Source organism: Drosophila novamexicana, unplaced genomic scaffold (assembly GCF_003285875.2).
Source record: "Drosophila novamexicana strain 15010-1031.04,08,12 unplaced genomic scaffold, DnovRS2.1 tig00000193-arrow-pilon, whole genome shotgun sequence".
NCBI lineage: Eukaryota > Metazoa > Arthropoda > Insecta > Diptera > Drosophilidae > Drosophila > Drosophila novamexicana.
In genome coordinates, this window is record NW_020824787.1 from 5,262,614 (window position 1) to 5,289,052 (window position 26,439).

At 40.6% G+C, this 26,439-nt stretch overlaps 5 protein-coding genes across 6 annotated transcripts; 1 reads left to right on the forward strand and 4 right to left on the reverse strand.

Annotated features, from left to right (window-relative positions):
* Window positions 1–7,035: 7,035 nt before the first annotated feature.
* LOC115758427 lies at window positions 7,036–9,097 on the reverse strand. The gene has a single exon (XM_030699082.1). It carries the CDS (start codon window positions 8,825–8,827, stop codon window positions 7,490–7,492), a length of 1,338 nt encoding a protein of 445 aa, XP_030554942.1. The 5' UTR covers window positions 8,828–9,097; the 3' UTR covers window positions 7,036–7,489.
* A 686-nt stretch (window positions 9,098–9,783) lies between these two features.
* Window positions 9,784–10,536, reverse strand: LOC115759275. The gene has a single exon (XM_030700177.1). It carries the CDS (start codon window positions 10,534–10,536, stop codon window positions 9,784–9,786), a length of 753 nt encoding a protein of 250 aa, XP_030556037.1.
* A 539-nt stretch (window positions 10,537–11,075) lies between these two features.
* On the reverse strand, window positions 11,076–12,280 carry LOC115758428. Of its 2 annotated transcripts, none has more exons than XM_030699084.1 (2): window positions 12,126–12,280; window positions 11,076–12,058 (listed from the first exon to the last, which is right to left on the reverse strand). In XM_030699084.1, exon 2 carries the CDS (start codon window positions 12,051–12,053, stop codon window positions 11,271–11,273), a length of 783 nt encoding a protein of 260 aa, XP_030554944.1. In that variant the 5' UTR covers window positions 12,054–12,058; window positions 12,126–12,280; the 3' UTR covers window positions 11,076–11,270. The 2 variants fall into 2 exon arrangements, with proteins under 2 accessions (XP_030554944.1, XP_030554943.1); XM_030699083.1 differs by having other exon boundaries at window positions 11,076–12,061.
* Window positions 12,281–12,898: 618 nt separating this feature from the next.
* On the forward strand, window positions 12,899–13,740 carry LOC115758632. Its single transcript, XM_030699366.1, has one exon. The coding sequence runs from the start codon at window positions 13,026–13,028 to the stop codon at window positions 13,668–13,670; it is 645 nt and encodes a 214-aa protein (XP_030555226.1). The 5' UTR covers window positions 12,899–13,025; the 3' UTR covers window positions 13,671–13,740.
* Window positions 13,741–17,040: 3,300 nt separating this feature from the next.
* LOC115758922 lies at window positions 17,041–21,118 on the reverse strand. The gene is made up of 8 exons (XM_030699721.1): window positions 21,044–21,118; window positions 19,618–20,970; window positions 18,812–19,260; window positions 18,422–18,753; window positions 17,842–18,358; window positions 17,519–17,791; window positions 17,315–17,464; window positions 17,041–17,253 (listed from the first exon to the last, which is right to left on the reverse strand). The coding sequence occupies exons 1-8, from the start codon at window positions 21,072–21,074 to the stop codon at window positions 17,152–17,154; spliced, it is 3,207 nt and encodes a 1,068-aa protein (XP_030555581.1). The 5' UTR covers window positions 21,075–21,118; the 3' UTR covers window positions 17,041–17,151.
* Between the last annotated feature and the right edge of the window lie 5,321 nt (window positions 21,119–26,439).

The following is a 26,439-nucleotide window of genomic DNA, read 5'->3' on the forward strand; positions in this document are numbered from 1 at the left end:
ATGAATCTCATACGCGTTGACCTGACCACAAGACGCACTACGGGGCGTATACGTTTTGCCAAGAAATATGTAATTAAATTCATTCTTCGTTTGTCAGGACTCGCCAGGACAGCAACAGCAACAAGGATGTTGATGTTGAGCTCATTGAAGATTTTTCATTATTTTAAAATGCGCACCACAAGTGTTGGATATATTTGTTTATCGCTCATACGCGCCCGTTTAAAATGTCTGTGGCAAGCCTTTGCTCACATACACACACACATCTACACACACTCGCACGCTCGCACATGATCTGCAACGCTGATAGAATAACAGCTATGCCAAATGAATAAAAATGAATGAATGAAATATTCACTTACTCCGGGCCCAGTAGGCAGCAGTTGTAGCTGCAGTTGCTCAATGTCCTCCATGTTCTCCCGCCTGACGCTTCTTATCTCTGCGTTGCGCTGCGCTGCCTGCATTTATATTTAAATGTATTTAAACGACCGACAATTTGAGAGCATCATCGCCGAGCATTGTCAGTGCCAACACACCATGCACATTTATTGTCTGTCGGGCTGTCTTGGACCCGGTCGTGCACCCCTTTGGTCCGTGCCTAGCAACACCCCGAATACCGACAGACCCATTTGTTTGCGCGTATTTGGCTTTGGCTGCTTGCACTGAGATAAAAGTAAATATGTGGCATTGGGTAAAGCTCGCGGTTTCATTTGCCCAGAACTCCACTCGGTTCTCTTACTCCACATTGTACGGTTCTCTTCGCTTTTTTGTGTGAGTGTGTGTGTTTTTGTGGTGCGGGCGCATTCTTGCATAATTTTAATTTATTTTCGCCGCTTTTGGTATTTTATTGAGTTTACTGCGCACATGCCATGTCGCTTGCCATACAATTTGATTATAGTTTGTGCCACTTGACTGTTAAAGTTTTATATATACAAATTTTAAATTGAGGTCGGCAGCGTCTCTTGTAATGCGCTTCACATGGCGACAAAAAATTTAAATACCCTTAGCCAAAGGTTAAAAATGATAATTGTACTTTAAGCATATTAAATCCTTTACAAGGAAGGTAATAATTTATTCTAAATACACAGCCGAATATCAAATGGATCCGAATCCTTTGAAATTAATTTGTAGGCAATGCCATAGTCCTAGGACTAGCCATTCCATTGGCCATTTTAATTGGTTTGCGAGCACATAAGCCGTCCATAAGTCGCCAGGTAAAAGTGTGCAAGGCGTAAAAAAAATATTAAGTTGACAGTGGGCAACTGGCAACACACGGCCAGCCAGTGTTGGCAATGTGCAACGTGCGCCTGTGTGTGTATAAGGGAGCGAATGTGTGAGTAAGTGTGTGTTTGTGAGCTGCCAGCCTAGACAATTTTAATGGCCATTGTGGTAAATGAAATGCGCTTAAGATTAAAAGCAGCGCATGGACTGAGAGACTATGTTAAGCCCACAAAGCAAACATAAACACAAGCTCGTTGAGACGGACGCAGAGAAAGAGGGAACAGAACAAATGGGCAGTTGCTATATGCAGGAATAGTCGACCACTCGACACCCTGTAACAACAGCTTAGCCAAGTTAAAATTAAAAATATTAAATTTCGCTGTTCTGAAACATATAATCCGAACATGGTTAAAAGAATATTAATGAAGAAATAATTAAATTCAAAACACATTTTAACAAATGGTATTTTTTTCATTTCCTCTCAGCTTATTTCAAGGAGTATACTTTATTATTTGTATTTGTTGTATTAATAAAATATACCTAAAAGAGTTAAACACACTCTTAATATGCTGCCGCTCTAATATGCCCATTGAATTTTGTTGACTTATAGGCCATATAATACATGCTGCGGCAGTAAAAAAATGACTGGCCGCTGTCGTTGTCACCCACATGGCCAGCAAGTAAACATTTTAAAGTTCAAAAGAAGGTCCTTAACCTGCAGCCAGCGGCATCTACACTTGCACTCAGATGCAGGAATCTGCCTGCTATTTTATGCAGTTGTTGCTGCTGCCGGCTGCTAAATGAAGTAAGTGTTAACGCAAATGCAAACAGATGCGAAAGGCAAGAGGCGGAGATTGGGCGTGGCTAACGTCAGCATATGCAACTCACCAATAGACAAATAGGGTCAATGCTCTGGGCTGTCCGTATTGTTCTTAAGTTTTCTTTATGTATTACCGGGAATTACTCGGCTTTGCGCGGCCCAAGATTGCCGAACATGTGAACATGGATTAAATATATAAGCAAATAATAAAAATGTCGTGAGTAACAGTTTTCAAACACTCTTGTAGTATTAAATGGCTACATCTCGTTTACATCTATCTTAAAATGAATATAAAGAATCAACAATTCCGCGAGCGATTCGTGGTTTACTAGTCGGTTTTCTGTTTGGTTTCATTTGGAGCTGGCTCTGCAAAGTCTGGCAAATTTAACTTCAGATTGGCACGCATGCGTCGATGTCGCTCAACGCTTTGGTCAGGATTGAGGCATTTAAAATTTTTACGTAAATGAGGTGTTGCTGCTGCATCACCCGCTGCTACAACCGCAGCTACGGACTCTGAACGTTTGCGTTGCTGTCGCTCAACACTTTGGATGGGATTGAGTCGTCTAAATGTGTGCTTCGGCTGAGGCGTCAATGATTCCTCAGTGCTTGGAGCTGAAGGCTCCGATTTGGTTGCCTTTTTCAGTAGCAGCTTCAACTGGTGCTTTCGCTGCAGCTCTTGGAGTCGCTGCTGCCGTTTGCGCAGCACATCCATCAGAATCTGATCACTTTCAAATTTGGCCGCGTACCACAGCAATATACACAAAGCGATGCCTAAGGCGATGAAGAGATGTACATTGTCTGATATCTCCAGGCTTTGCAGCAGTGGCATCTTTGATAAAATGTTCGTTGTATTTAACATTTTTGCTTGTGTTGCCTTATCTATCTGTATGCCAAAGAGTTCACGTTCAGTTCCTAGACGATAAAAATAAAATTGTTGTATACTTTCTCGATGTTTTCTTAGTTTAAATTCGCAGCGTCTGCTGTGATTTCAATTGTGAAATGTATTGACATAAAATTCACTTGGATATTTTGAGCATGAGCAAGTCCCAATGTCTCAGAAACTCAAGTGCTTGGGACAACAAAAACGGCAGCCACAGCCACAGTGAGTGCTAGCAACAAGGCTGAGGCACTGCTTGACCATATCTCAAAAGTTCAAAATGGCTCTTAACCCGCTGCTTGAGGCTGTGGCTAAAATTGCAGCTAAGCTAAACAAATACATATGCACACAGACAGAGAAGTGGCATGAAAATAAATTAAAAAAATGTGTGAAGTTTAGCACAACAACACACAAACACACACACACGCGCGCATGTAGCGATATTAAGAAACGTGACTTTCCAGCCTCCTTTTAAGTACATATGAAACTAGGTATGTATGTGTGTATGTTTTATATGTATGTGCGTGTGTGAGCGCATGTTCATATTTAGCATGTTATGAAAAATGTATATACAGGCCGGCTCTAATATGTCTAGAGTCTCGAGTGCGTTGCCTTTGTCTGCCTAGCACGTCCCAGCAGCGACAGCAGCAGCAGGAGGAGGGGCAGTAGCCGTAGCAATCTTCCATCAAGAGGCATCAGACCCGCCAGGCTACCATTTAATGACAAAAGTTATGACGACAAATGACTCAGTTGACTTTCACTCTGGAATCAGAGCCGGTCTCTGGTTGTCTGCCACAATGGGACTATGAATCATTTCTCGTTGATTTTCATTTTCACATTTCACCTTTCACTTTTTCTATTGCCGCGCTGATTTTGCAACATTTTTAAAGCGTTCGCTCATATGTCATTATGCAAATTGTTAATTAATTTGATATAAATATAAATTTATAGCAAAAAAAATTAATTACGCATAATGTAAATGCCTTTGTGCATTGCAAATCATTACGACAGGCAGCAGAGTCGCTGCAATCGCTTAAAATGTTTATGTAAATTGAAATTTGTTAATCAACTGTATTTAGAATAAATTGAAAAAAATTGTTGGACTAAATTTTTACTTTTATATTACATTCATTTCACTTAAATATGCAAATTCTGTTGTATCATAATATCAAATAACATAATTTGTTATGGTTTTAAAAAAGCGTGTAATAATATTTTCAAAATGAATAACAAATCCGTAAAACACGTTTAAACCAATTTAGAGATTGCAAAAATAGTTATAAAAGCTAACCTCTTTTTTATTTAATTTATTTTTCCTTTAAATAACTTTGAATTATTAATGTTGAATTATTAATGTATTTCACTCCTTAAACAATATCAAATAGGTGTTAAAATATTTGTTTATTCTCTTATTTATAGAAATTTGACCTCTCTTGTTTCCCGCCCACACAACATATATTAAGGATTGGCCCATTTGCCGCTACTCTTGGATTCAGGCAAAAGTTTGTAGCTTAATTTGATTAGTACGGACGGCTACTTTATGGCTACACATTAGTCACCACTTGGTCGCAAGGCTAAATGGCAAATAAGTGGTTAAAGTCTTAAGAACAGTGCAAATAAACTTGGCTTGGTGGTATACACAGCAAAGGGCAGAGTAGTCATAAATTAAGATAATATTACGCCACTTGCCGCTAAACAAACGCCTGTCAATATTTGTGCATTGCATGTCCTGCTGCTCCTTCGGCATGCAAATCATATTAAGCCAATAATAAATTGGCCTCAAACTCAAAATTGAACTAATAATAATTGCTAAAGTTCATCAGCAGACAAGTTGACAAAGCTGCAGGGCCTCTTCTGAGCGTGTGTGCGTGTGTCCTTGGAGAGCTTTCTCTCAAATTTATGATTTCATTTATAGGCAATAAAGGCACTCACCAACACATACACGCACACGCTAACGGCTACAAGTTGGAGTATTATTTACTGGCACACAAGCCGAAGGCGAAAATCTGCCACAAAATTGCTCCTCGGCCTAGCGTTAATTCAATTTTATTACGCATACGCAGCGTGTGCGGCCCAGAATGACATGAAGTAAGTTGAATTCAAGTGTACTCTCAAGTCCGGCTTTTTGCCCGTGTGTAAATCTGCATTGCAGCAGCTTTAATTGTGCATGTCTGGCAAGTGTGTAGACACAAATACGTAGATTCTGAACACGCCCCCAAACAAACACACGCACACACATACGTCCTACTGCAGTAATTAATTAGTGTACTCTTGATTGCTTATCTATTGATTGTGCACTTCAGGTGCATCTTACACAATAACGCGCACTTTATCTAAACTATATAAATTATTTTAACTAACTGTAAATTTAAGGTTGAATCAGTGTTGGTCAACCGTAAGAGGCCCCTAACTGTAAATTAATGAATGTGCACGTAATTACATGTCTTTACGTATATAAAATTCTATTAGCATGATTTTTGTTGATAGACCTTTTTGAAAACTTATATACTTGTAGAAACCCAAAATGTTTAACTTAACTTTCCCATTACCTAAAATAAATTCCACTTTGTATAGATATTTTTTTCTGATTCTTTTCAGGGGAAACACTAGACTAAAGGACAATTATTTCCAAAATACCCCCACAAGTTTTTTTTTATATGTGCAATTTCAATTTTTTTCAAAGTCTTGGCCTGGATGAGCCCCACAACAAGAAAAAGCTTCAGTTTCAGCTTCAGCTTTTTTGAATTATATTTTTATATAAATTTCTTCACCCTAAAGACATAATGGACTATAGCGAACTATTCAAAAGATGTTGATTATAATTGCACTTTCTATTTGAAATTTGTTTTTCAGTCTTGCTTTAGTTTATTGGATTCTTTTCTCTATTCAGCTCATTGCACACCTCTAAAAATGCGCGCATCTACTTTTCGGGTTTTTAATATTTTACAAGCGCTTTTATAGGCCGGTTGGGTTGCTGCCGTTGTGCTTTGTGCAATTGCTTTTCCCGGATATTGTTGTTAGTTTTTACTTTTGAGTTTGCTTTTTGTATGCATTTTGTGGGTCTTTTGTTTTACACGGCCTGCATTCAGATTGCTTTCGTTGTTGTTATTCGTGCTGCTGTTGTTATTGTTGATGGTGTTCGGCTGCTACCGTGTCCTATTTGTATCCTGTCGGCTGCGGCACCTCTCACACATTTATGTCTATTGGCGCGCGTCCATTTCCATTTCATTTCCGTTATTGCAAAACTTTTCGTATTAAATATATTTTTCTCTCTCTTCTGTTTCGCATGCCGCGTGCTGCGATTGTTTCATTTCGATTGTTGTTGGCGTTTGTTGTTGGTGGTTTTTGCACTTTTGCAAAGTTGTTTGTTGTTATTATTTCTGGTACTTTATGCGCCCGTTGCCATTATTGCAGTTGTTTCCTTTATTGCACCAGCAAGCATAAAAATGTTTGCATTTGCATATAAATATAAATATATTATAGACATATGTACACACTTCGAGCATTCGCCCCTTTTAATGTGGCCTACTTAAGAGTGGCTGGGCGTGGGGCTTGGTTCTGCAGTGGCTTTCAAATTGACATGCAATTTGTTATAATTGCCAGTCCCGAGTGCGAAACAGCGTCCTAACAACTCGCGCATTATCCACTGAAGCGACTCGGCCAAAAACCTGACCCTGATTAGGCAGCCAGCATACATTTTGTTGTTGCTGCAATTAGCATGTTGCGCTGCCATAAATAAAATTAACCACAATGCTCCAAATAACATGGTCAACAATGTTGCCCCGGATAACTGCAGCTTCCACCGTCAAGAGTGCCACAATTATTCTATACACTCACAGGCAATGAGTTGTGCGAAACCCTTGGTAAGTTCAAATCGCTTTTGAGAGGAAAATTGTAACTGAAAATAATTGGACTGAATATAAACAGAAATATATGTGAATTTCCAAAGAATAGATTAATAAATGTAAAAACCAACTACTCAAAAATAAAGCGATAGGTCCCATCAACTAGCCGATATTTGATTATTTTTTAGATTTCTTTTAATAATATCTAAGGGCAATAATTTCTAAGTGTTTAAATTCTTATCAATAACATTTTTTATTAAAGAAATATTTTATGTCCTGCTAAAACACTCGAACAAAAATAAATAGCTGGATAAAAGTAAATATCCTTGCGTTAATATTAATAAGGCTCCGATAAGCACATTTCAGATTTGTAAGTACCATAATAAATTCATTTTTTCTGCTTTTCGGTGAGCTTCTGCGCAAATTAAACAAATGTTTTTGCATATTTTATGACGCAGCGCATTGTGCACACTGCACAATTCGCAGCCGACCGCAGAATTTAGCGCATTTAAATTAATGATACGAAATGTCAGCAAAATGCTGAACCGCAAATCATGCGACACATTTTACTTTTATATTTTAATATTGCATTTGAAAGTGTGGGTAAGTTCTATTAGGGCATCTTAAATTGCATAGGTCTTTTTATATTGCTAAAATTTATAATTTTGCTTAAGGCTCTGGAAATGTTTGAACGTGAATTGTTAAGTCATGGGACAGGGTAGAATTTGATTAGGAAAGAACTGCGTCCTTGAACCAAAAGGACATGCGATCTTCGCGGCATCTCTTTAAGGGTTCGGTGTTTGTATACATGCGAATCAGAGAGTGGAAACGATTGTGCTTGAACTGATTTCCAGCTTTAAGGCGCTCACTAAGCTCGGCTGCCTTTTTGGCCAGGGTCTTTGAAGTCGCCATAGACTGTTCCAGCTCTTTTTTCACTGTCTCAGCAACCTCCTTCAGCGGGGGATTGTTACTGGTATTCGGCTTCGATTTATCTTCAACCTTATTTCCGTCGCTTTGAGAGACATAATCCCCCGCGTGGGCAGCCGTCGAAAGGTGAGAAACTGTATCTGCCTGATGGCCACTCGCTTTTGACTTGACCGAAATTCGGGAAATATTATCTGCTCGGTGGTCGCCAGCTTTGGATGGGTGTTCACTAGTCTTGGACTTAACAGAAACTCGGGAAATATTATCTGCCCGTTTATCATGAGCCTTGGACAGGACGGAAGCACGGGAAACTGTGTCAGCGCGGTAGTCACTCGCCTTATACTGGGCAGTAACACGGGAAGCATTATCTGCATGAACTGTACTTGCTTTAGACCTTAATGAGATCTTGTCTGCTTGAAATTTTTCTGCCTGAGACTTCATAGAGACACGAGAAATTGCATCCTCTGTATGACCTGCATCTGCTCGTTGGCTACTGCGCGACACATTGTCCGAGTGTTTTGCGTTCGAGTCCTTGCTCTCAGTTATATTTAAAGAACCTTTTAAGTGTTTTAATTCAGTGTTGGGCACAAGTGTTTGATTGCTATTATACGAGTTCGCACTCATCTTGCTGGAAATTTTAGCGGGAATCTGGCTAACATGCGACTTGGCTGTGCTCTGCTGAGAGTTAAGACTCTTTTTTGAGGTCGCCCTTAGAGCGATGCTTAAACGGGAAAGGCCACTTGATGGCGATGAGGCGCGGTGCTCCCTGACGGGCATCAACGTTGTCACGGACTTTTCCTTAGGACCAGTATTTGACAGAGTCGTTTTGGACTGGCCGCCCGCATCGATGCGCTCGCCAACAGAGGCAAGCTGTTTTGAAGCGGCCATCTCTTCATTAATGGCTTTGGAAATAGCTACTTCACCCCTTTGGGATTGCTCGTTATGCATAGCAGCTGCCGCCTGCTTGACAAACGTACACTGCGAGACCGATCTATTGGTGGGCACCTTCGGTGCCGGCCATGTAGCAAACACAGGTGGCGGATATGTTGGACTGCTTGGCATCTTGTACTCATATCGTTTCCCACTTTCGGCTGGTCCAATGCTGAACGGGTTAAAAAGTTCACCCTCATCATCAACAAACATATTGGCTGCTTATTTAATTAATGTACTGCGATTGGTGTTTTATTCCTCTGCTTGGCACAAGCCAGTCCAGCAACAATGCACAGAAGAGCGATGCGTGAGTATGAGTTGTGCTTCTAGGTGTTTCAACGCCAAAATTATATTATTAAGTAATTCACTTAATGTTCAGTACATCTTTTCTTCTTTACAATCTAAAAAAATACTTTCCACTAACCGAATTTTTAATTTTTGGAAGAAACTAATTGAAAGCAGACGCAGCTCAGTATATTATCAAAGCAAGCGCAGGGCAACATTTATTTAAGAAATACTCCTTGAATGGCATACTATGGATGGGTTGCTTGACTGCAAAACGTGCTGTTACTAAGCTTAAAATATGATATTCGATCGGTGGAAGAAATACTTTTTCAAATGACACATAGTCCAATGTTAATAAAATTTCAGCCCTAAAAATGGTATTGAAACACACATAAATAAATTTATATTTTAAATATTGTTCGAATAATTCCCATACCAATGCAACAAGAATAAAAATTTAATGTGTTGATAGACCGAAGACGAACACAGGCGGATATGGCTTGATGTTCCTGTTTAAGAATATATCTACTTTCTGGGGTCGGAACTGACTGCTTTTGCTATATTTAATGGGCTCTTGCCTTGGGCATTCAAACACATACGACGCAAGTCGATCAACTTAAGCTGGACTTCTATCACATGATAAAAGAAAAACAATGTATAGTGTTTATAATCTAGAAAGCATAAATGCCCTCTTCACATTACGAATGATACAGAGACAGGCAACTTCGACCCCACAAAGCTTATATATTCTTGATCAGGTTGACCTAAGTCGAGTCAGCCATGTCCGGCTGCAAGTTTTTTTTTTTTCATTACTTTTTATTATGTAACCCTTACTAGGCACAACATTTCGTGGCATCAGTAAATGCAGAAAATATTTAGGCACATCATCCTGAAATATATGTGACTTCCGATCTTTGAGGTACCTTTTCCGTGGACTCGCTGCCGGTTCTCAGCCGTTTGCTCAACTCGGATGCCTTAGCGGCCAGGGCCTTGGATATCTTCACCGTCTGGGCTAGCTCCTTTCTTATTGAATCGGCCACATCCCTCAGTGAAGGTGTGATTTTGTAAATGTTGCTTGCATTGATTTTAGTTCCTTTAATGTTTGATTGGGTGTCATCATTCGCGCTGGATATCCTAGAAATATTAGATTTTGTATCTGCATGGCCACCTGCGTGAGCTCGTTTCTTCGCATTGGAACAGGAAATTCTATCTTTGCTTGTTTGAGACCTGGCTGAGCTCGCCTGGAGGAACTCACTTGATTTCTCCGCTAATCGATGGTGCCTCACCGGCATTACTGTCATCATGGACTTCTGCGCTGCTGACCGAACCGAAGCGCGAGATCTTTTGTGCCTGACACCGAAATGATAGCGCTTTTCAGCAGGTGCCTGCCGCTTGGAAGCGGTCATCTCCTCGTTTATGGCCTTAGATATCTCCACTTCTCCCATCAGCGATGGATCAGTTTTCAAACTATAAGACCCGCCAGTCAATTCCCGTTTGACAACCGTGCTTTGCGACACAGATTTGTTCGTATGTTCCTTTGGTGACGGCCATGAGGAAAATACTGGTGGTGGATATGATGCCGTGTTGGGACCAATGTTAAACGGATCGAAGGGCATACCCTCATCATCAAAAAACATTTCGGCTAGTCTTGAATTTTTTCTCCTCAAGCAACTAAGGATGATTAGAGTGTGGTTTAATATTCGATGTGCACAATGTCCAGGCAAATATGCAGGAGAACAAGCCTTTTATTCTGCGTATGTTTAATGCCAGAAATGTATGTCTATAAATTAGGTGAATTTTTATCGTCCTGGATTTCGATAAAAATTCAATAAGGTACGCAACTGAAGATTTTAAATAAACTGAGTGAAAACAGGCTCTGCCAAGTCCGACCTCAATTTTTAAGCAACATATTTTCCATGGCATACTATGAAACGAATGACAGGGTTTATATCTATATTTATTAAAATTGAATGTAACGACTGTGTGACCTTTATATATTATAAATTCATAAATATTTAAAAGACTGGTAATCAGAACGAACAAAATCACTTGTTTCTTTTTCTGTTCTAGGTCCAGACCATCCAGATGTGTACACATTTGTCCCATGCTGACAAAAGTGTGCATCTTTTTTTAGTGCCAATTAAATTCTGATGTGGAATGAGGATGAATATGTACGTTTCTTGTTTTCGGAAATTGTTTTATTTATTTTTTTGGCTGCAAATTAAAACTTTGCACAATGTTTTTGGAGCGTTTCAAATCAGTTGACATCAGTTTGGCATCAGTTAACGACCAAATGTCCAAGGACTGCATCGTAAGGTAAAGAGAAATACGATCGCCGTGACATTTTTTCCAGATAATGTAAACGTTTCGACTATTTCAACTCATTCAAAGCACCAATGCGTTTGCTTAACTCGGTGGCCTTGGCGGCCAACGACTTTGATGTCTTTACCGACTGAGCCAACTGCTTTCTAATGGAATCTGCGACTTCCTTCAGCGACGGTGTGACCCTACTAACGCGGCTTGAGGCACTGGCGAGACTTCTTCCGGTACTTGTTCGGGAGACAGAATTCGGAAATACTTCCATTGAGGCAATGGAATTATTAAGAGGTCGCTTGCCCAATTTGGTCTTCATTTTACGGGCTCGAGAAATTTGTGAATTACGGGAGACCCTGTTAATCGGATGCCCTTCTGCCTGGGTATTTAACGCACGTGAGGATCTACTTCCGGAATTACCACCTCCAAGTGCTCTTAGCGTTGTACTAGATTTTGTGCGCTTGCTGGTAGAACTGAATCTGATTGCCTGATTAAGCGGCTTACTGGCTGAACTTGCCTGGGAGCACACGTTGCTCATAAAAGTTGCATCTGAAGCTTTAGATATTTGGGAGAGTTCGCTTAAAGTTGGCTTGAATATGCCGGTGGGAGCCATTACAGTTTTCAGGTGCTTCAAAGGCATGGTTCGTGCCTTCGGCAGTGTCTTGGACCTACTACCCGCATTACAGCGCTTGGAAACTGTCATCTCCTGGTTGATGGCTTTCGAAATTGACACTTGGCCCTCTTTGACAGACTTCTGTATGGACGGATTAATTTTCTTTTGTTTGACTTTTAGGAGACGACCACCGTGAAACGGATTAAAGGAGTCTCCATTATCAGTCATATTGACTGCTTTAGAATTCAGATCGCTTGGTTAGAATATTGACTTTTACGGTAATTCTCATTGTTTACTTACAATCTTGTCTGGGGACTGAGCTACACAATACTGACTCGCCAGCTAATCTTTTCTGCGTAAATATATTGCCAAAATATTTTTGAGTTTCTTTAATTTTGACGAAATTTCATTTCCCTGGAATTTTGACAAAAGACACTTAACTGCGTCAAAACTGAAAGCAAACTGAAAAATTCAACATAAAATAAGTATAAAATAAACAAAATAACATTTTTTACATGGAATACTATACAATTCATATATTTGTACCCAACATATTTTATATGACTCTAAACATTGTTGGTTCATATAAAAATTATAATTAACATATCTTCGACAAGACAGGATAGGATAATAAACACATTTGTTTCGAATTAATTAAATTAATCAATGAGCCATTTTTTTTTTCTGTCTCATTTGCCCTCTCTCATGTTTGCCCTCCTTTTGTTTGTGAACATTTTGTATATGAGGCTAGCTACCTACATTCCGAGTGTCTGCCTCATACTTCAAGCACAAACTGAGGAATATTTTAATTAAAAGGCATAAACGCCAAGCTATGTGCCCTACATATTGTTATCAATGTTGCAGAGCCTTCGAGTGTACGTGCTGATAAGGCAGCCAAACAAAAGGCTGCCTCTGCCTGGTTGACAGAAGCTCTTGACAATTTACATGCTGCATAGGACAAATTATTGTGTACTTGCACTCGGTATGGGGTGTGTTTTTTGTTGTTTCATCTTTGCCAAGTGTTTGTCAACTTTGTAAAAGTAATAGACAGGCAAATTGTTTTTATGACATTTCCCCTCAAGTTCGAAATTATAAGCCAGTCGTTAAATATTCAAAAAGGAGCTGCCATATGCAGGGTTTGATTTTATTCGAATGCTAAATCACTTGGTGTACATAAGATTCGGCTTTAATTAACCAAACATGGCTAGATACCAAAGACGCTGTCCGACGGAGTCCGTTCGGCAAGCATCAGGCGGAAGCATTGGCATTGGCACTTACGGGACCGGCCCCGTTTTTGACGGCAACACATATCCGGTTATGGTTGGTGAAGTGCCAATGCGGCCGCCTGCAGCTAGCAAGACGCGACAGAAGCCCGTTCCGGGCATACCACAAAGGTGCAGCACCAGAGCAACTTTAAGGCGGCAACAGCAGATGCAGCGAGAATCACAAAGGCAACCGACAGCTCAACTACTTCAGTCACAGCCACAGTCCCAGAGACAGTCCCAGTCCCACTTCCACTCCCAGTCACAGCCAGAGCCACAGCCACATCTGTCAACGCTGCAAGAGCAAGTGAAACAGCTACAGCTACAGCTGCAGCAACAACAACTCCAGCTACAGCATGAACAGATGCGGCAGCTCTACGGAGGCTGGCCGCTGGGTGGCATGGCTCAGGCCAATGCAAATGCCTTGGGCAATAACATGAACATTTTCAATCCATTGGCGCCATCCTTTAATTTGGGTCCAACGTTGCCTTCAAACTGCTCGGATTTCTGGCCCGGATACACTATGGTCACACCCGGAGATCCCAGCAGACCATACTCATTCGGCCTGAGCCCCACAGACTAGTTAAAATTTATTGTCGTAAAATCAAAAGTCGATTTAATGATTATTTATTACTCAAATATAAGTTACTCTCAACAAAACAGTTCCCGTCTTGGGCTTTCCACAGTCGTGTCAATAAAATATACATCTGTACGCGTCTTTTTCGGACAGGCAGAATGCATTTAATCCTACCCACATATAGTTGGGCGGCTGCAGCAGAGGCTTGGCTACCAAGCCCCAAAAATTTGCAGTTTTTGCAAGAAAATATTATATAGCTGTCAATTGGTATATTTAAATTATAACTACATTGTTTGTGAATACTTCAGGCACAAGCACCTGCATTTGGTTGGGGATTACTTGGATTTTTCACAGCCAGTTGATACATTTTTTATGTACTAAAGACGTCTGCATATACCTTTTGGCTCTGCTCCGAGTGAACTTCGCCATCATTTTATGTTACCTGTCCGTCTTGCGCTTTACACATCATCGAGTTGGGCTATGCTTGGGCTGGGGCGTTGGGCGGCAGCCAGAGTGTCATTTAGTGGTAAATTTCCGTCTTAGTTGGCAACGAATGTCATACGTGACATTTTTCGAATTCCGTTTTTAGCATGCCGTAATCGGGCCATATACGTGTGTGTTCCCAGCAACTGAGTGGGATAGAACGGGATGTTATCTTAATGCTGCTTGCTATCGTGTACCTGGCTTCCAGTGGTTTTTCCTTCTGGCCACGGCTGCCTTGCCTGGGTCTGACGGTTCCCTTTCCATCGTTTTTTTTCTAATTATTTCCTGTCTGCGCCGGGTTGCGTTACTTTTAATATGTAAGGACTCGTCTAGCGTTTTGACAAGACTATTAAAACGAGGTCTTTTTTCTATATTCCAGTTGCGGTTTCGCAGACGTTTAATTGCTCTGCAATTTTTTTATTATTATGAAATCAAAGGTATTTGAGTCGTGTGATGAATCACAATTTCAAGCAAGCTAAGCCGCAGCCAAGCGAACTATACTTAATTTCTTGAAGGAATATATTTATTGAATATATTTTCTTTACCTTTTGGCCTTTAGCTCAATTTGGCATATAAATCTGGCAACATTATTCTTGGTCAAAATTGATGTAAAAAAAACTAAAAATATAAATAATGAGCCCATTTAATACATATCAGTCAGTCATCGATATAAAATTATGGAAGGCGCACACTATTTTAAATTTTACATCTATTCAATTTAATCCCAAAGCTGCGAGTTTTTCATAAGCCCAGATTAATTAATTATTCAGAGTCTGTCTGATATCTTGTACATTTTATTCTGATGTCACTATAATTCCTGGCGTTGTCAAGTGTTCTACTTAAAAGGACTCAAAGCGCAAGTTAAAATGGCGGCTCAAAGGACGCCTCGTACACAAGCAACTTTCCCTAATGATGATCCCTAAAGTCAACTTGGCAAGAGCTCACTAGCACGCACACAGACGCGCTCATACACACGGGCACTGCGCTCATAAGCACACAATGGTATTAACGCCATAATTCGTAAGTTACAACATACACACAAACACACACAGACACGCCAAGTCTCACACACACGCGCCGCAAAAGGATTAAGTTATATTAAAGTTGTGAACGTTGCATTTTAACTAAGTTTTGTGCGCTGCGGGGGCATTGGCTATGGCAGTGGCTGGTTTTGTACCTTTGACACTTTCGGCTTATGGTAAATGTAAAATAGCGTCAATAAATGCGTTGCATCTAACTTGGTAGCACTGAAAGAGTATGCTATGCAAATTTTAATGCAGCTGACCCACATCATAATAGTTGTTATAATAATAATATTTGCCAAACAGTCAAAAGCGTTATGCATAAATGCAAAAAATTTGCAAAAATTTATACACTGGCAGGGAATTCGAGCAGGAGCCTTCGAGCAGGACGCGCAGACGTTGCCGCACTTTCATTTGCACTGCTTTTACTTTGCGGCATATAAATTTACAATATGTACCAAGTTCTTAAAACGTAAAAGAGTACCTACTATTTAGTTTGGATAGTTTGGATAGAAGCCATTTCTTTTTACAAATTATCAAGCTCGGTGAAATTCATATTTTAAAAACAACAAATAGTATGAATCTTGTCAGTAGTTAATAGAAGTATGATTGGTAAAATAATTTTCTAAGAAGTTGTGAGAAGCAATAAAAGGCCTTCGCTCTGAAGGTTCAGCATGATTGATTAGATTACTCCATGATTTGTATTGGATTGCCACTTGCTGACCCACTGTTATGCCAGCTCAAGAGTACCTGGTATTCGGGAGCCACCGACTAAATTCTTACCTGTTTTATATATTCGCTTATGCAACAGCCGATGACCCCGGTAGCCACATTGTGCATTCTGCGTAAAGTTACAGGTCAAGTATTCTTTTTTATTTTTTACTTTGTCTCGCTTCATTTTCGCACACTGACGTTGTATTTTTACGTGTGCGCATATTTATGGGCAAACTTTGCTGAAAGTTTAATTTAAAAAAATGCATCGCTCTGACTTTGTCCAGTTTCTCCAACACGAAACGAGCTGGGCAAAAAAATTAAATCAAATAAATTCGGTTTCTTTTGCTGTTAGTTTTGCGCATGCCACCCAATTTATAGGCACTTGGTCCAGAATTGTTCGACTGCATTTAATTACCCGCGAGCCGTTGAACATTGCTTTTAATTGTTTTGTTTTTCGCAACTCACATTTCATTCCGCTGCCAATTTGCATTTTGAGCACTTTCCCTGCCGCCATTTGACCGCTGAAATTAGCCACAGCACTTCAAGTTTGCTCTACAGCTGCTGCTGTCGTAAACATTTAGTCGACTCCATTTTTAGGATTTAATATAATATTTAGGATGTACCCCTATTTAAAATGTGAAGTGGTTTAACACTTTGCCAAAGCAAACTTAATGGCTCAGCCGTGTCTAAAAAGCTTATGTGGCAGTATATATATATATATAAACCACATACACAGCATAAAATACACGCACACAATCACATACAATAATCAACAGACACACAACCGAGCTACACTCGGAGAACACACTACGAACATAAATGCGGTCTTGCAATCGACTTTGCTTAACCTGAAGAGTCAACTTGTTGAAGTGTTTACTGTTTCGAATACCACCGCGATGCCATCTAAGTACACAAAACATTATGCAAATAGCCAAAAAGCACATAGATGCTCTGAACTGAGTAAACTCATCAAGCTTTATCTAGCCACCTACTGTAAACCAGGTACAGAGCCGGCCGCCGTCTTGTTATACCTATGTTTTTATAACTTATAAAAGGGGTTAAATAATAGCTTGTAGAGCAGTGCGTTGGCACGTCTGAAGCAGAAGCAGGTGTGGGCATCTCAGCATTGGAGACAAAAACCAAGTTTCCACCTTTCTTTAAAATTGAACCTCTTCTCTGTATGTGAAACATGATCACAAAATATATGCATTTTTCAAGTACTAAAAATGAATTTGTGAAACTATCCGCTAATCGGAAGAATAGCATATTTACGTGGGCCTGCAGTCATCTTCCACTAGCAAACAGACATCGGAATAGTTGATTTTTTCGAGTTCGGCATAGATGCGACCGTTCAAGGGTATTTCTGGATACTGCATATATTTCAGATAAATGTAAATATTTAATTGTAAGATACTTAATTAAAGTACTCACCTTTTTGGCTATTTTCCAGCAGTTCAGTGCCGTCTTGTTGCGATCCAAGCGCAAGTTTATGGTGGCCAAGTAGCCCCAGGGATCGGGCAGAAAAATATCAACTTCAGTGCTGCGAGCCAGATATTCGATAGCATCCTCAAGTCGATTCAACTACGAGCATAATATTAAGAAATGAATACGGTCTTTACATATGTTAAAGCTTACGTAGTACAGGGACAAGCCCATGCCATAGTTGGCCAAAAAGTTCTTTTCCTTTTTGCTTGATGGTACACACAATTCATAGGCCCTCATGGACAATTCATAGTCCCCACGCTCAAAACTTAAACGCGCCAAACGCAACAAGCTCAGATAAAATACTGACAGTATATCCGTATCGGTCAAATTGATATTCAATAAGTCCTTGAAGTATTTGATGGCCTCATCGTAATTTCGACGTGAATACTCCACGTTGCCATTGATATGAGCTTGATAGAACCGCTGAGAGCAAAGGATGAATTCTCATGCCAGAGACTACAATGACTACTCACCATTAGATTGCCGCGCGCGCTGTTGTCTGTGGGTAATTTGCGAACTGTGAACTTCTTGTCAATTTCACCCTGCAGCAACTTCAATGTGGTCTGTATCAAATACACTTCAATAGTCGAGAACTCATGTGCGATTTCATTAAATACTGCCTCTGCAAAACCGTATGCGCCCAGACGTGCAAACGTCTGGAATACCTCATAGAACTTAACAATATGTACGCTCTTGGCAGTTATATTGAAATCGTCGGGCATAAAGGTCTCGAAGAGTGACCGTGGTATCAACGGCATTGCTCTGCCCGGTACATCATAAAGATTCTCATACCTCCAGCGTGTGAACTCCATGCCGGGCAGATAGTTTTTCTGCTTGTAGAAGCAATACAACAGCACCCACGCCTCGCGATCCAAGTTGTTGTTGCTGGCGAAGACACGCAGCTTTTCAATCATATCGCTGTAGGCCTCGTCCAGCAGCTCCTCCGACTTCAACTGCACCTTGTATTCAATGTAAAGCTTCACAAGATTTCTATGTGGATGAGGATGGGTTTTGTAGTTCTCTTGATTTGTCGTAAAAATGATTAATACACACACAAAGTATTCGCCCTGCCATTTGAGCTCCTTTTGAGTTTGCAAGTAGTTGGTGGCATGCGCAAAGTTAAGGCTCTCGACAGAATTGAGGAACACGTAGAAACTGAGCAGCAATTTATTGGTGCAGCCAGCTTTGAGCTCGGTGAACAGCTGCTTGGCCAACACGCAGTCGCCAATGATGCACAAGTTGCGATACTCCTCCATGAGGCGCCTTATCCGCGGCTGATCGTTGTTTTGATTGAGCACGCAGTTGCTGAGAGCCTCCCAGCTGCAGTCATTCAGAAGGCAAATGATGCGCTCCATCAGCTCCTTGTGCATGTGCGTCAGCATCTCCTGGGTGGTTGGAGAAATGAGCAGCTTCTTACATACTAACACTCAGGAAAGTAGTTACCCGAAATTCAATGTTAGTCTTGGTGGGCATGCGCACATTGAAATCGCAGCCACAAATGTCGACTAGCAGATCCCTAAGGTTACTCAAATTGCAGCAGAAAAAGTTGTGCCTCTCCTCAATGCTGGTCACATCGTTCTTAATGATGAAACTGATCAACTCCTTGATATGCTCGTCGAAGTTGCGATACAGCTCCTTCAAAATGTCACGAGCGTTATCGTCCTCGTTCGGAAAATTAACCGCTGTGCAGCGACGCAGCTTGGCGGACTTCAAGTCGCTCTCGTTGTAGGCATCCAGAGGCTCATTGCGCTTTGTTAGCGTTTGAAAGAAGCATAAGTTCAGAATGGCAAACATGGGCAGTTCTGGCGGAGATTCTTCTGCCGTTCTGAATGTCTTTCTAGTGGTTTTTTTGCTGACTGCTGTCAGCTCAGCGGCAAAGCGGCACGCGTTTACTAAGAAATGAAAATAAAATTTAATTTAAATATAAAAGGATATATTTTCCCAAATGCACGAATCGTAATTTTAACCAATAAGACTACGTTCGAAATTAGTGATTTCTGTATCCTTTAGTTATAGAGATAAAATAGAAAAATAACGTTGAGCAGGCGGGCATTACAGACCGAAAATCGAGTCGCCTATTGAAGGCGGTTTAATATACATGCATGTAGTTAATAAGGTTCGGAGATGCTTACTTCTGCATGTTACATACATTAACGCAAAACCAATATACCCTTCTACTCCAGCTTTTACTCAATAATAGCTTTATAATTTATGTTTTAAAGCTCTAATAGAAAGCATTTAATACTTACCCTCTGGATAGCCAAAGACGCTTGGATTTATGACGCCCTCGTACATTACATTGAGAGGTATTTCATCGTAGAGCTGCAGGAGCAACTCGTAATGATTGTGCACAACGGCGGCTTCGAGTATTTCTCGCATCTGCGTGGTTATTACATACCGATGCAGCGAGTTATTGACCAGTGCGCTGTCTACTGCAGGATTAATCTCTTCTAGCTTGAAATCAACTCCCTGCGTCATGAGCAACTGCCGGAACAGGCGATGCACCTTGATGCGCAAATTTGTTTCCATTTGAATGTTGGCAACGCCGAGGGGCGCCTTACCCAAGAGGTCGCGCTTAATGCTCTCCCACACGATGATAATGTTCTGTTCGTTGATGATCTGCGAACCAAAGCTATAGAAGGTGCACAGGGGCAGCACCTCATACTGATCATTCAGGTCTGGCCTTGTGGAGCGAATGGAGATAATCATGCCCAAGTGTGCGGCTCTATCATGCAGATCTTCGGGCGCATTATAAATGGATTCCAGCGTGATAAAGACCAGATTTGTAAAATGTATATTTTTGAGTATGGGCAGTATGGAGTACATGTGCCACTCGCTGGTGGTGGTTATCTTTTGGGCAGTGCGCGTCTGCAATTTGCGATCGTACTCCGGGTACAGCATGATCGGAATGTTGCTGATGAAGCGCTTACTCTGAAAAAGTTGCAACAGATCGCAATGGCCTCTCGATACTAATTCCAGACTTTCTTCAATATATTCATCGTCGTCTTCCTCAGCGCCCTCGCCCGTGAATGCATCTGGCTCTATGGAGGCCTGCCCTTCGGTAACAGTATCAGTTTCTTTGGTTGCATCCCCAGCAGCTTTATCTGTTTCCGTTGGCGCTTTGGCCAAGTGCTTCTCAGGCTGTTTTTCTATCGTAATCTGCCAACTTGACGCCTGTGTTCGCACCTTGTCCACGGTAATAAGCTCGCGCTTCAGATGGCGTGGAATGCGCTGATACATGGTGACGACCAGCGGATTATCACTGAATGAGTTCATATCATCTATATCGTCCTGAATAATACCCAACGCAAACGCTGGCCTATCCATGTTGAACTCGTCCTGATGGATAATCGTCTCTGTTGTGTAGTGCTCCGACATATTCTGCAGCGTGTTTCTCGCATGGTATAAATGCAGCTCCAACGGATATGCAACCACTGGCAGGTTTGAAACGTTCTTCAGCTGCATATAGAGGAAAACCCTTTGTGATATGGGCCTGTTATCCATAGGTAAAGGTGTTCGTTTGCCGCCAGAGATTGTCGAGCGTCTCGCCTTGCGTTTTGTTTTGAGCGGGATGCGAGGGACTGTAAGCAGTTGTCCATTGCCTTGCGGATCCATTAAACGCAATTCATTAAAATAAGTATATTAATAATTCTTGTAGAATAATATTATACGTACTAATGGACTGCTGATATAAGTTTGACGTCATTCTCCCTGTGCCCTGTGTAATTAAACTTTTCAAAACTAATGTGTACTATCAGCTGATTAGCTTAACAATAATATTCGTATAAGGTTACATGGCTTACTTGTACAGAACCTGGAAACTTGGGCAAGTTTCGCAAAGTGGCTGTTATTTCACGCTCTGCATAATGAAAAGTAAATATGTATAGATACATATGTATATATACATATATATATGTACATATATATACATATATATATGTATATATATATATATATATTTATGTTTATAGGATATGATGGCATGGTATTACATAAGGTCGGTTCATACTCTTGCCGAGCACGCACTTGTCAAAAATTGTAGCCACAAAAACAGCAACATCAGAACCACGTACATCAAAAACAACAACAACAACAATGTTAAAAACTGCGTCAGTGCATTTTGGCCAAGGCCAAACCAACAGCAGCATCAACAACAGCAGGAGCACCACCAACAGCAGCAACAGTAACACCAACAACAGCGGCCACAACACCAACAACAGCAAGAAAGACACGTACTTGGACCTTTTTGCCCAACACTCAACTCACGACAGGTGTTTGTAGCTGTAGTTATATTCATAGCAATCCGCCAGGTATCATTACTATAAGCTAAATTTGGTGACAGCATGCAAATTGAAAGGCAGTGCATGATCTGTCTCATTTGCATGATATGTCATTGCGGCAAAAGATAAAGCGAAGTAATTACCTGATCACAAGTTGGTTTAAGTATAAATTTAAAACAAGCCGAAGTACTTTATATAAATATAATTTTTTCGTTACTTTTTCACAATTTTGCCAAGAAAAATAAATTATCAACATACTTAAAATTTCCAAATTCTACTTTTTATTATGTTTTGTAAGCTCGTTATTAATTTAATTTTGTTAAGCTGCACCAAGAATATTTAATGATTCATTTAATTTGATCGAAAATTGAATATTTATTATTAATTTATTAATCAAACAAAATTATTCATGGAATGTAAATATTTTCCTGTTATTTATCTTGTTTTATAGAGAATGTAAGTTATACGAATCTGAACACATTGAAAGTCGATCGTTAGGGTACACAAGCTTCGGCTTGACGTTCAGCATTTCTGTCTCCTGTGGCTGTTTGTTTTTGTATGTCTTGTTTGCCAGGCGGCGAGTGCTCTAAAATCCGCTTTGACAGCTCGCCTGTCAGCTGAGCCCAACCAAAACGGCCGCCTGTGGTGCGGTGTGTATGTGTGTGTGGGCTGTTTTGCTGGTTGTTTACTATTTTGTTGGAACTCCAGCAACATATGCTAATGACTCGGCAGGCGTGGTCGTAACAGGAACGGGCGTTGGTGCGGTACCGGAGCAGGCCACTCAGCTGGAGGCTTTCAGTCAGTTTAAGGCCAACTGGGCTACTAGGCACACACACACACACAGACACTGGCTTCATCAAAATGAAATTTGCTGGCAAACACATGACGTAAAACTACTTGGCAGGTAACTGAAACGCTTGTTCGTTATGCTCAAAAGCTTTAAAATGCGCTTTTAGTTGCAGTGAGGCTCATATGCAAATCAATGCTGTGCTCAGCTTCCATTGCCACCCAGCCATGCAAAGCACGCATACGCCATGTGCGCCCAGGCGACGAGGCTTTTGCACCTGACGCAACAAAATCAATTAGACACTTGCACACGAGGATTTTAGCAGCACAATAACTAAAAGGAGAACAACAGCAGCAATTGCAATATGAACAAGCCAACAACAATTGCAATTTAATGTGCTGCCGTTGCCTGCTAATGATAATGTTGTTATGTGCCTATTATCGTTGTTGGTTCTGTTGCTTCTGTTTCCATTGCAGCTGGGGCCTGAGTTGCGATTGCAGTTGTTCTGGCTTGTACGGCACATACAATTCATTTGCATTTCAATGAATGGCTTCTGTTTGAGTACACATATGACAATCGAGCTTCCAAACGAACTCCATGGGGAACCTTTCTTATTGGTGTTGAATCTGTGCAAAACAGTTTAAGCCTGTTTTTACCATAAACATACTTAAAAAAATATATTTAAATTTATATTTCTTATATTTAAATAATTTATATAATTGGCTTTGAACTCAGTTTTAAAATTACAAACGAATGAATTCATTTGGAAAATGCATCTGCGTAAATGTGTATTTAACTTTATAGACTGCAATGGAAAAAACTTGGCTTTAGTAAAGACATGTATTAGAGACAGCTTTTGCAATATAGCATAAAATGAAGTTCACATATTCAGATTCGAGAACATGCTTAGAAGTTTATAAGCTAATATAGCTCATTAGCCACACTTTGCACGGTTGTTGAAACAAATGGGAATTACATAATTTTCCGGCCATGCGTTGACCCAATTCCAAAACTATACCATAAACTGTCCATAAACACTAACAAACTGCAGCCTCACCGATGCATGCAATCAACTTGGTGACTGACACAAAAACAACAGCAAACAGCTGCTAACCTCAAGCAATTTCTAATCAAAATCTGTTAGTAAACGTGAGCGGAGAAGCTTATACGAAAATGCCTGGGAATCTGCTCAAAGCAGATCAAGTTAATTCCAAAATAGCTCAGCGCAGCGAAAACAGAAACCCACAAAAACCGCACATAACTCTACGCTGCAAGCTAATCACAAACACACACACGAACACCTAAACGCACACCAGCAGGCGTTTCAAAATAAAAACTACAAAAAAAAACCAAGAAAAGAAATGTGCAAAAAATTTGTTAAATAATACCAGAAAAACTAGCAGCTGTCCCCGTCGCTGTGCTACATCGGCCTTGCCAGAAAGTATGCAAAAGATTTTTCTGGCATACCGGGAATGAATTTAACAAAGCTAACGTGAAATTTACACCGCTGCTACGCACGGATCTGGGCCGGCTTTGGTGCTTGGACTGGGTGGGATTCAGGTTTTCGGGTGCTAGCGGCATGAAATTTTCATTTGAAATTGAATATGAAAAAAGCCGCTCGCGACGCTCGGCGACAGCTGCTGCAATTGACAATTATTATTATTGCTCAGTGTGAATGAAAAGCCGCACCCAGTCAGCTGCCAACTGGCACACTGAGAACGAGAGAGAGAGAGAGTGTGTGTGTGTGTGTGTGTCCTGGCACTGGCTTGGTATTCATATGATGGCCGTGTAGCTCATAACAAAACTCCAAACTGCCTCGTTGGCTTCAATAAAATCCAATGTACGCATTAAAATCATTTAAATTCTATTGTTTTTTTCTTTCTTTCACATATGCATTGGATATTTTTTGTTGGTTCGCTCCTTTTTTCTTGTTGTTGTTGGCGTCTCGCTGACAACGCACGCACACACACACGCACACCGTCAGATGCTGGGGGCCACAAATGCCACGTAAGCTGTTTTCGTTACGGCTTTGCTGATATCAACCAATGCATATTTAATGGCTTACGCGGCGTATGAGCAATGCGAACTGTGATATGCGTTGCGATATGCTTGTTGGCGAATTTAATGCCTTTGAAAGCGCCATAACTCGATGCAATTAAATTGAGACACTCTAATAAGTTGATTTTTATATTCCACGTGGAGAAAGCTACCTCGATTCTGTTTTTAAAAAGCAACAAAAATTTCCATGACAATAAGATAAAAATATAAATATACAATAAATACGCAAAGATGAATATGATTATGAATACATAGAAATAGACAAAGGTTATAAATACTTAGATGCACATATGGATACAACTATAATGATATAAGCCAATATATTTTATATTTTCTGAATTTACACACAATTATTTTAACAAAAAGGTTTTCTTCCCTCTACATATAATGGTATAATGCACAAGTTGGCATATGTGTTTTCTTTGCACTCTTCACTCATATTTATGCCATTTTGTATTCAGAAGCGCCGAAAGTTCTACGCGACGGTTAAGGTCCCACCTGTTCTGGCCCGTCTGCTGCCAGAGTATGCAAATGCTCAACGTCAAAGTGCGACTGAGCGCAAGCAAAGGGTGAAGCTGGGAACAATTGAGGTTTGAGTCAGACTTGTTTGCATAATGCGAAGCAGTCAACAGCCACCACACAAAAAAATCCCCCGTCCGCGCGCACACACAATTGTGATATAAAAATGCTGCGGTTTTTATTTTGCAATTCCATACGTTGTACTTTTGCTCAGCCGAAGAATTTTATGCTGACAGCAGCGAAATCATTTGGTAAGCAAAAAGGATTTTCACTGTTGTTGTGACGCTTTTTGCGTTGATTTGTTCGTTGATTTGCGTAAAGGCTGCTGCAATACAGCAACAGCTTGCTGGCCCGAAATAGGGGTTGGGGTGTCTTGTTCAACAAAAATAAGCAGCAAATCCTTTTGAATGCCAGGTCGGAAACTTTATGGCCAAGTTTTTCATTTGGCGCATTTATAAATTATTTAAAGTGTCGCCGTTTCTGCACACGATGTGCAGGGGTAGCTACTCACAGTTGTTACGTGTGTGTGTGTGTGTGCTGATGTATGAATGTGTATCATTGACCTCGTGACCTCAAAAGTGCTTTCGCACACATTCAACATTTATAGTAGACAAGCTGGCCCAGTGACATGACAAAACCATAAACAGTGGCTAAACAAGGTGCTTAAATTATGCCACAAGATCTCAAAACTGGCTGTAAATAACATGCCGTACCGTACTGGACTGGACCAGAACGGACCAGAGCGGCAGGGGCGGCAAGGGACGGCAAACAGTTGACTAAAGCATCCCCTCAACCCCCTCCACAATTCATATTTATGGGTGTAGATGAGTGTGCTGTCGGCTTCTACTCGCACTCACACTGACACGATGGGCATGCGTCGCCTGCCACAAAATGTTGCCACTCTCGTGCCCTTCTCCAGCTGGCTCATCCTTGCGCCATTATGTCCTGGCTTGTTGCTAGTTGTTGGTCTCACGCTTGGCTGCCTTTGGTTTTGAGCAATCAACGTGCAAGTTGTGTGTGTGTGTGACAGTTGTATATGTTTACTTAACGCTATTCAGCTGCCAACTGTTCATGCTCATATATGAATATCAATGGCTCACACGTAGCTTTTGATGCAGCCACTGATGCAAATTTCGCTGTTAAATAGCAAGACTGATAGACAAAAATATACCCAGTAATCAAGAAAAAAGGTACCTGATATTGAACATTAAAATATGTGTTCAAAAAAATTCTTAGATCGCCTATAATTATGTTTCTGATTGTTTATAAAACTTGCTGACCTTCTTCTTTTGGTGATATTGGGTACTGGATACTGGGCCCACGTTCGTTGTTAATCAGTTGGGGAATTGATTGGTTTCGTACGGAATACATTTTCCAATTTATTGTGCGAGTACAGGGTATAAAATGCTGCAAAATACTTTAAGTTA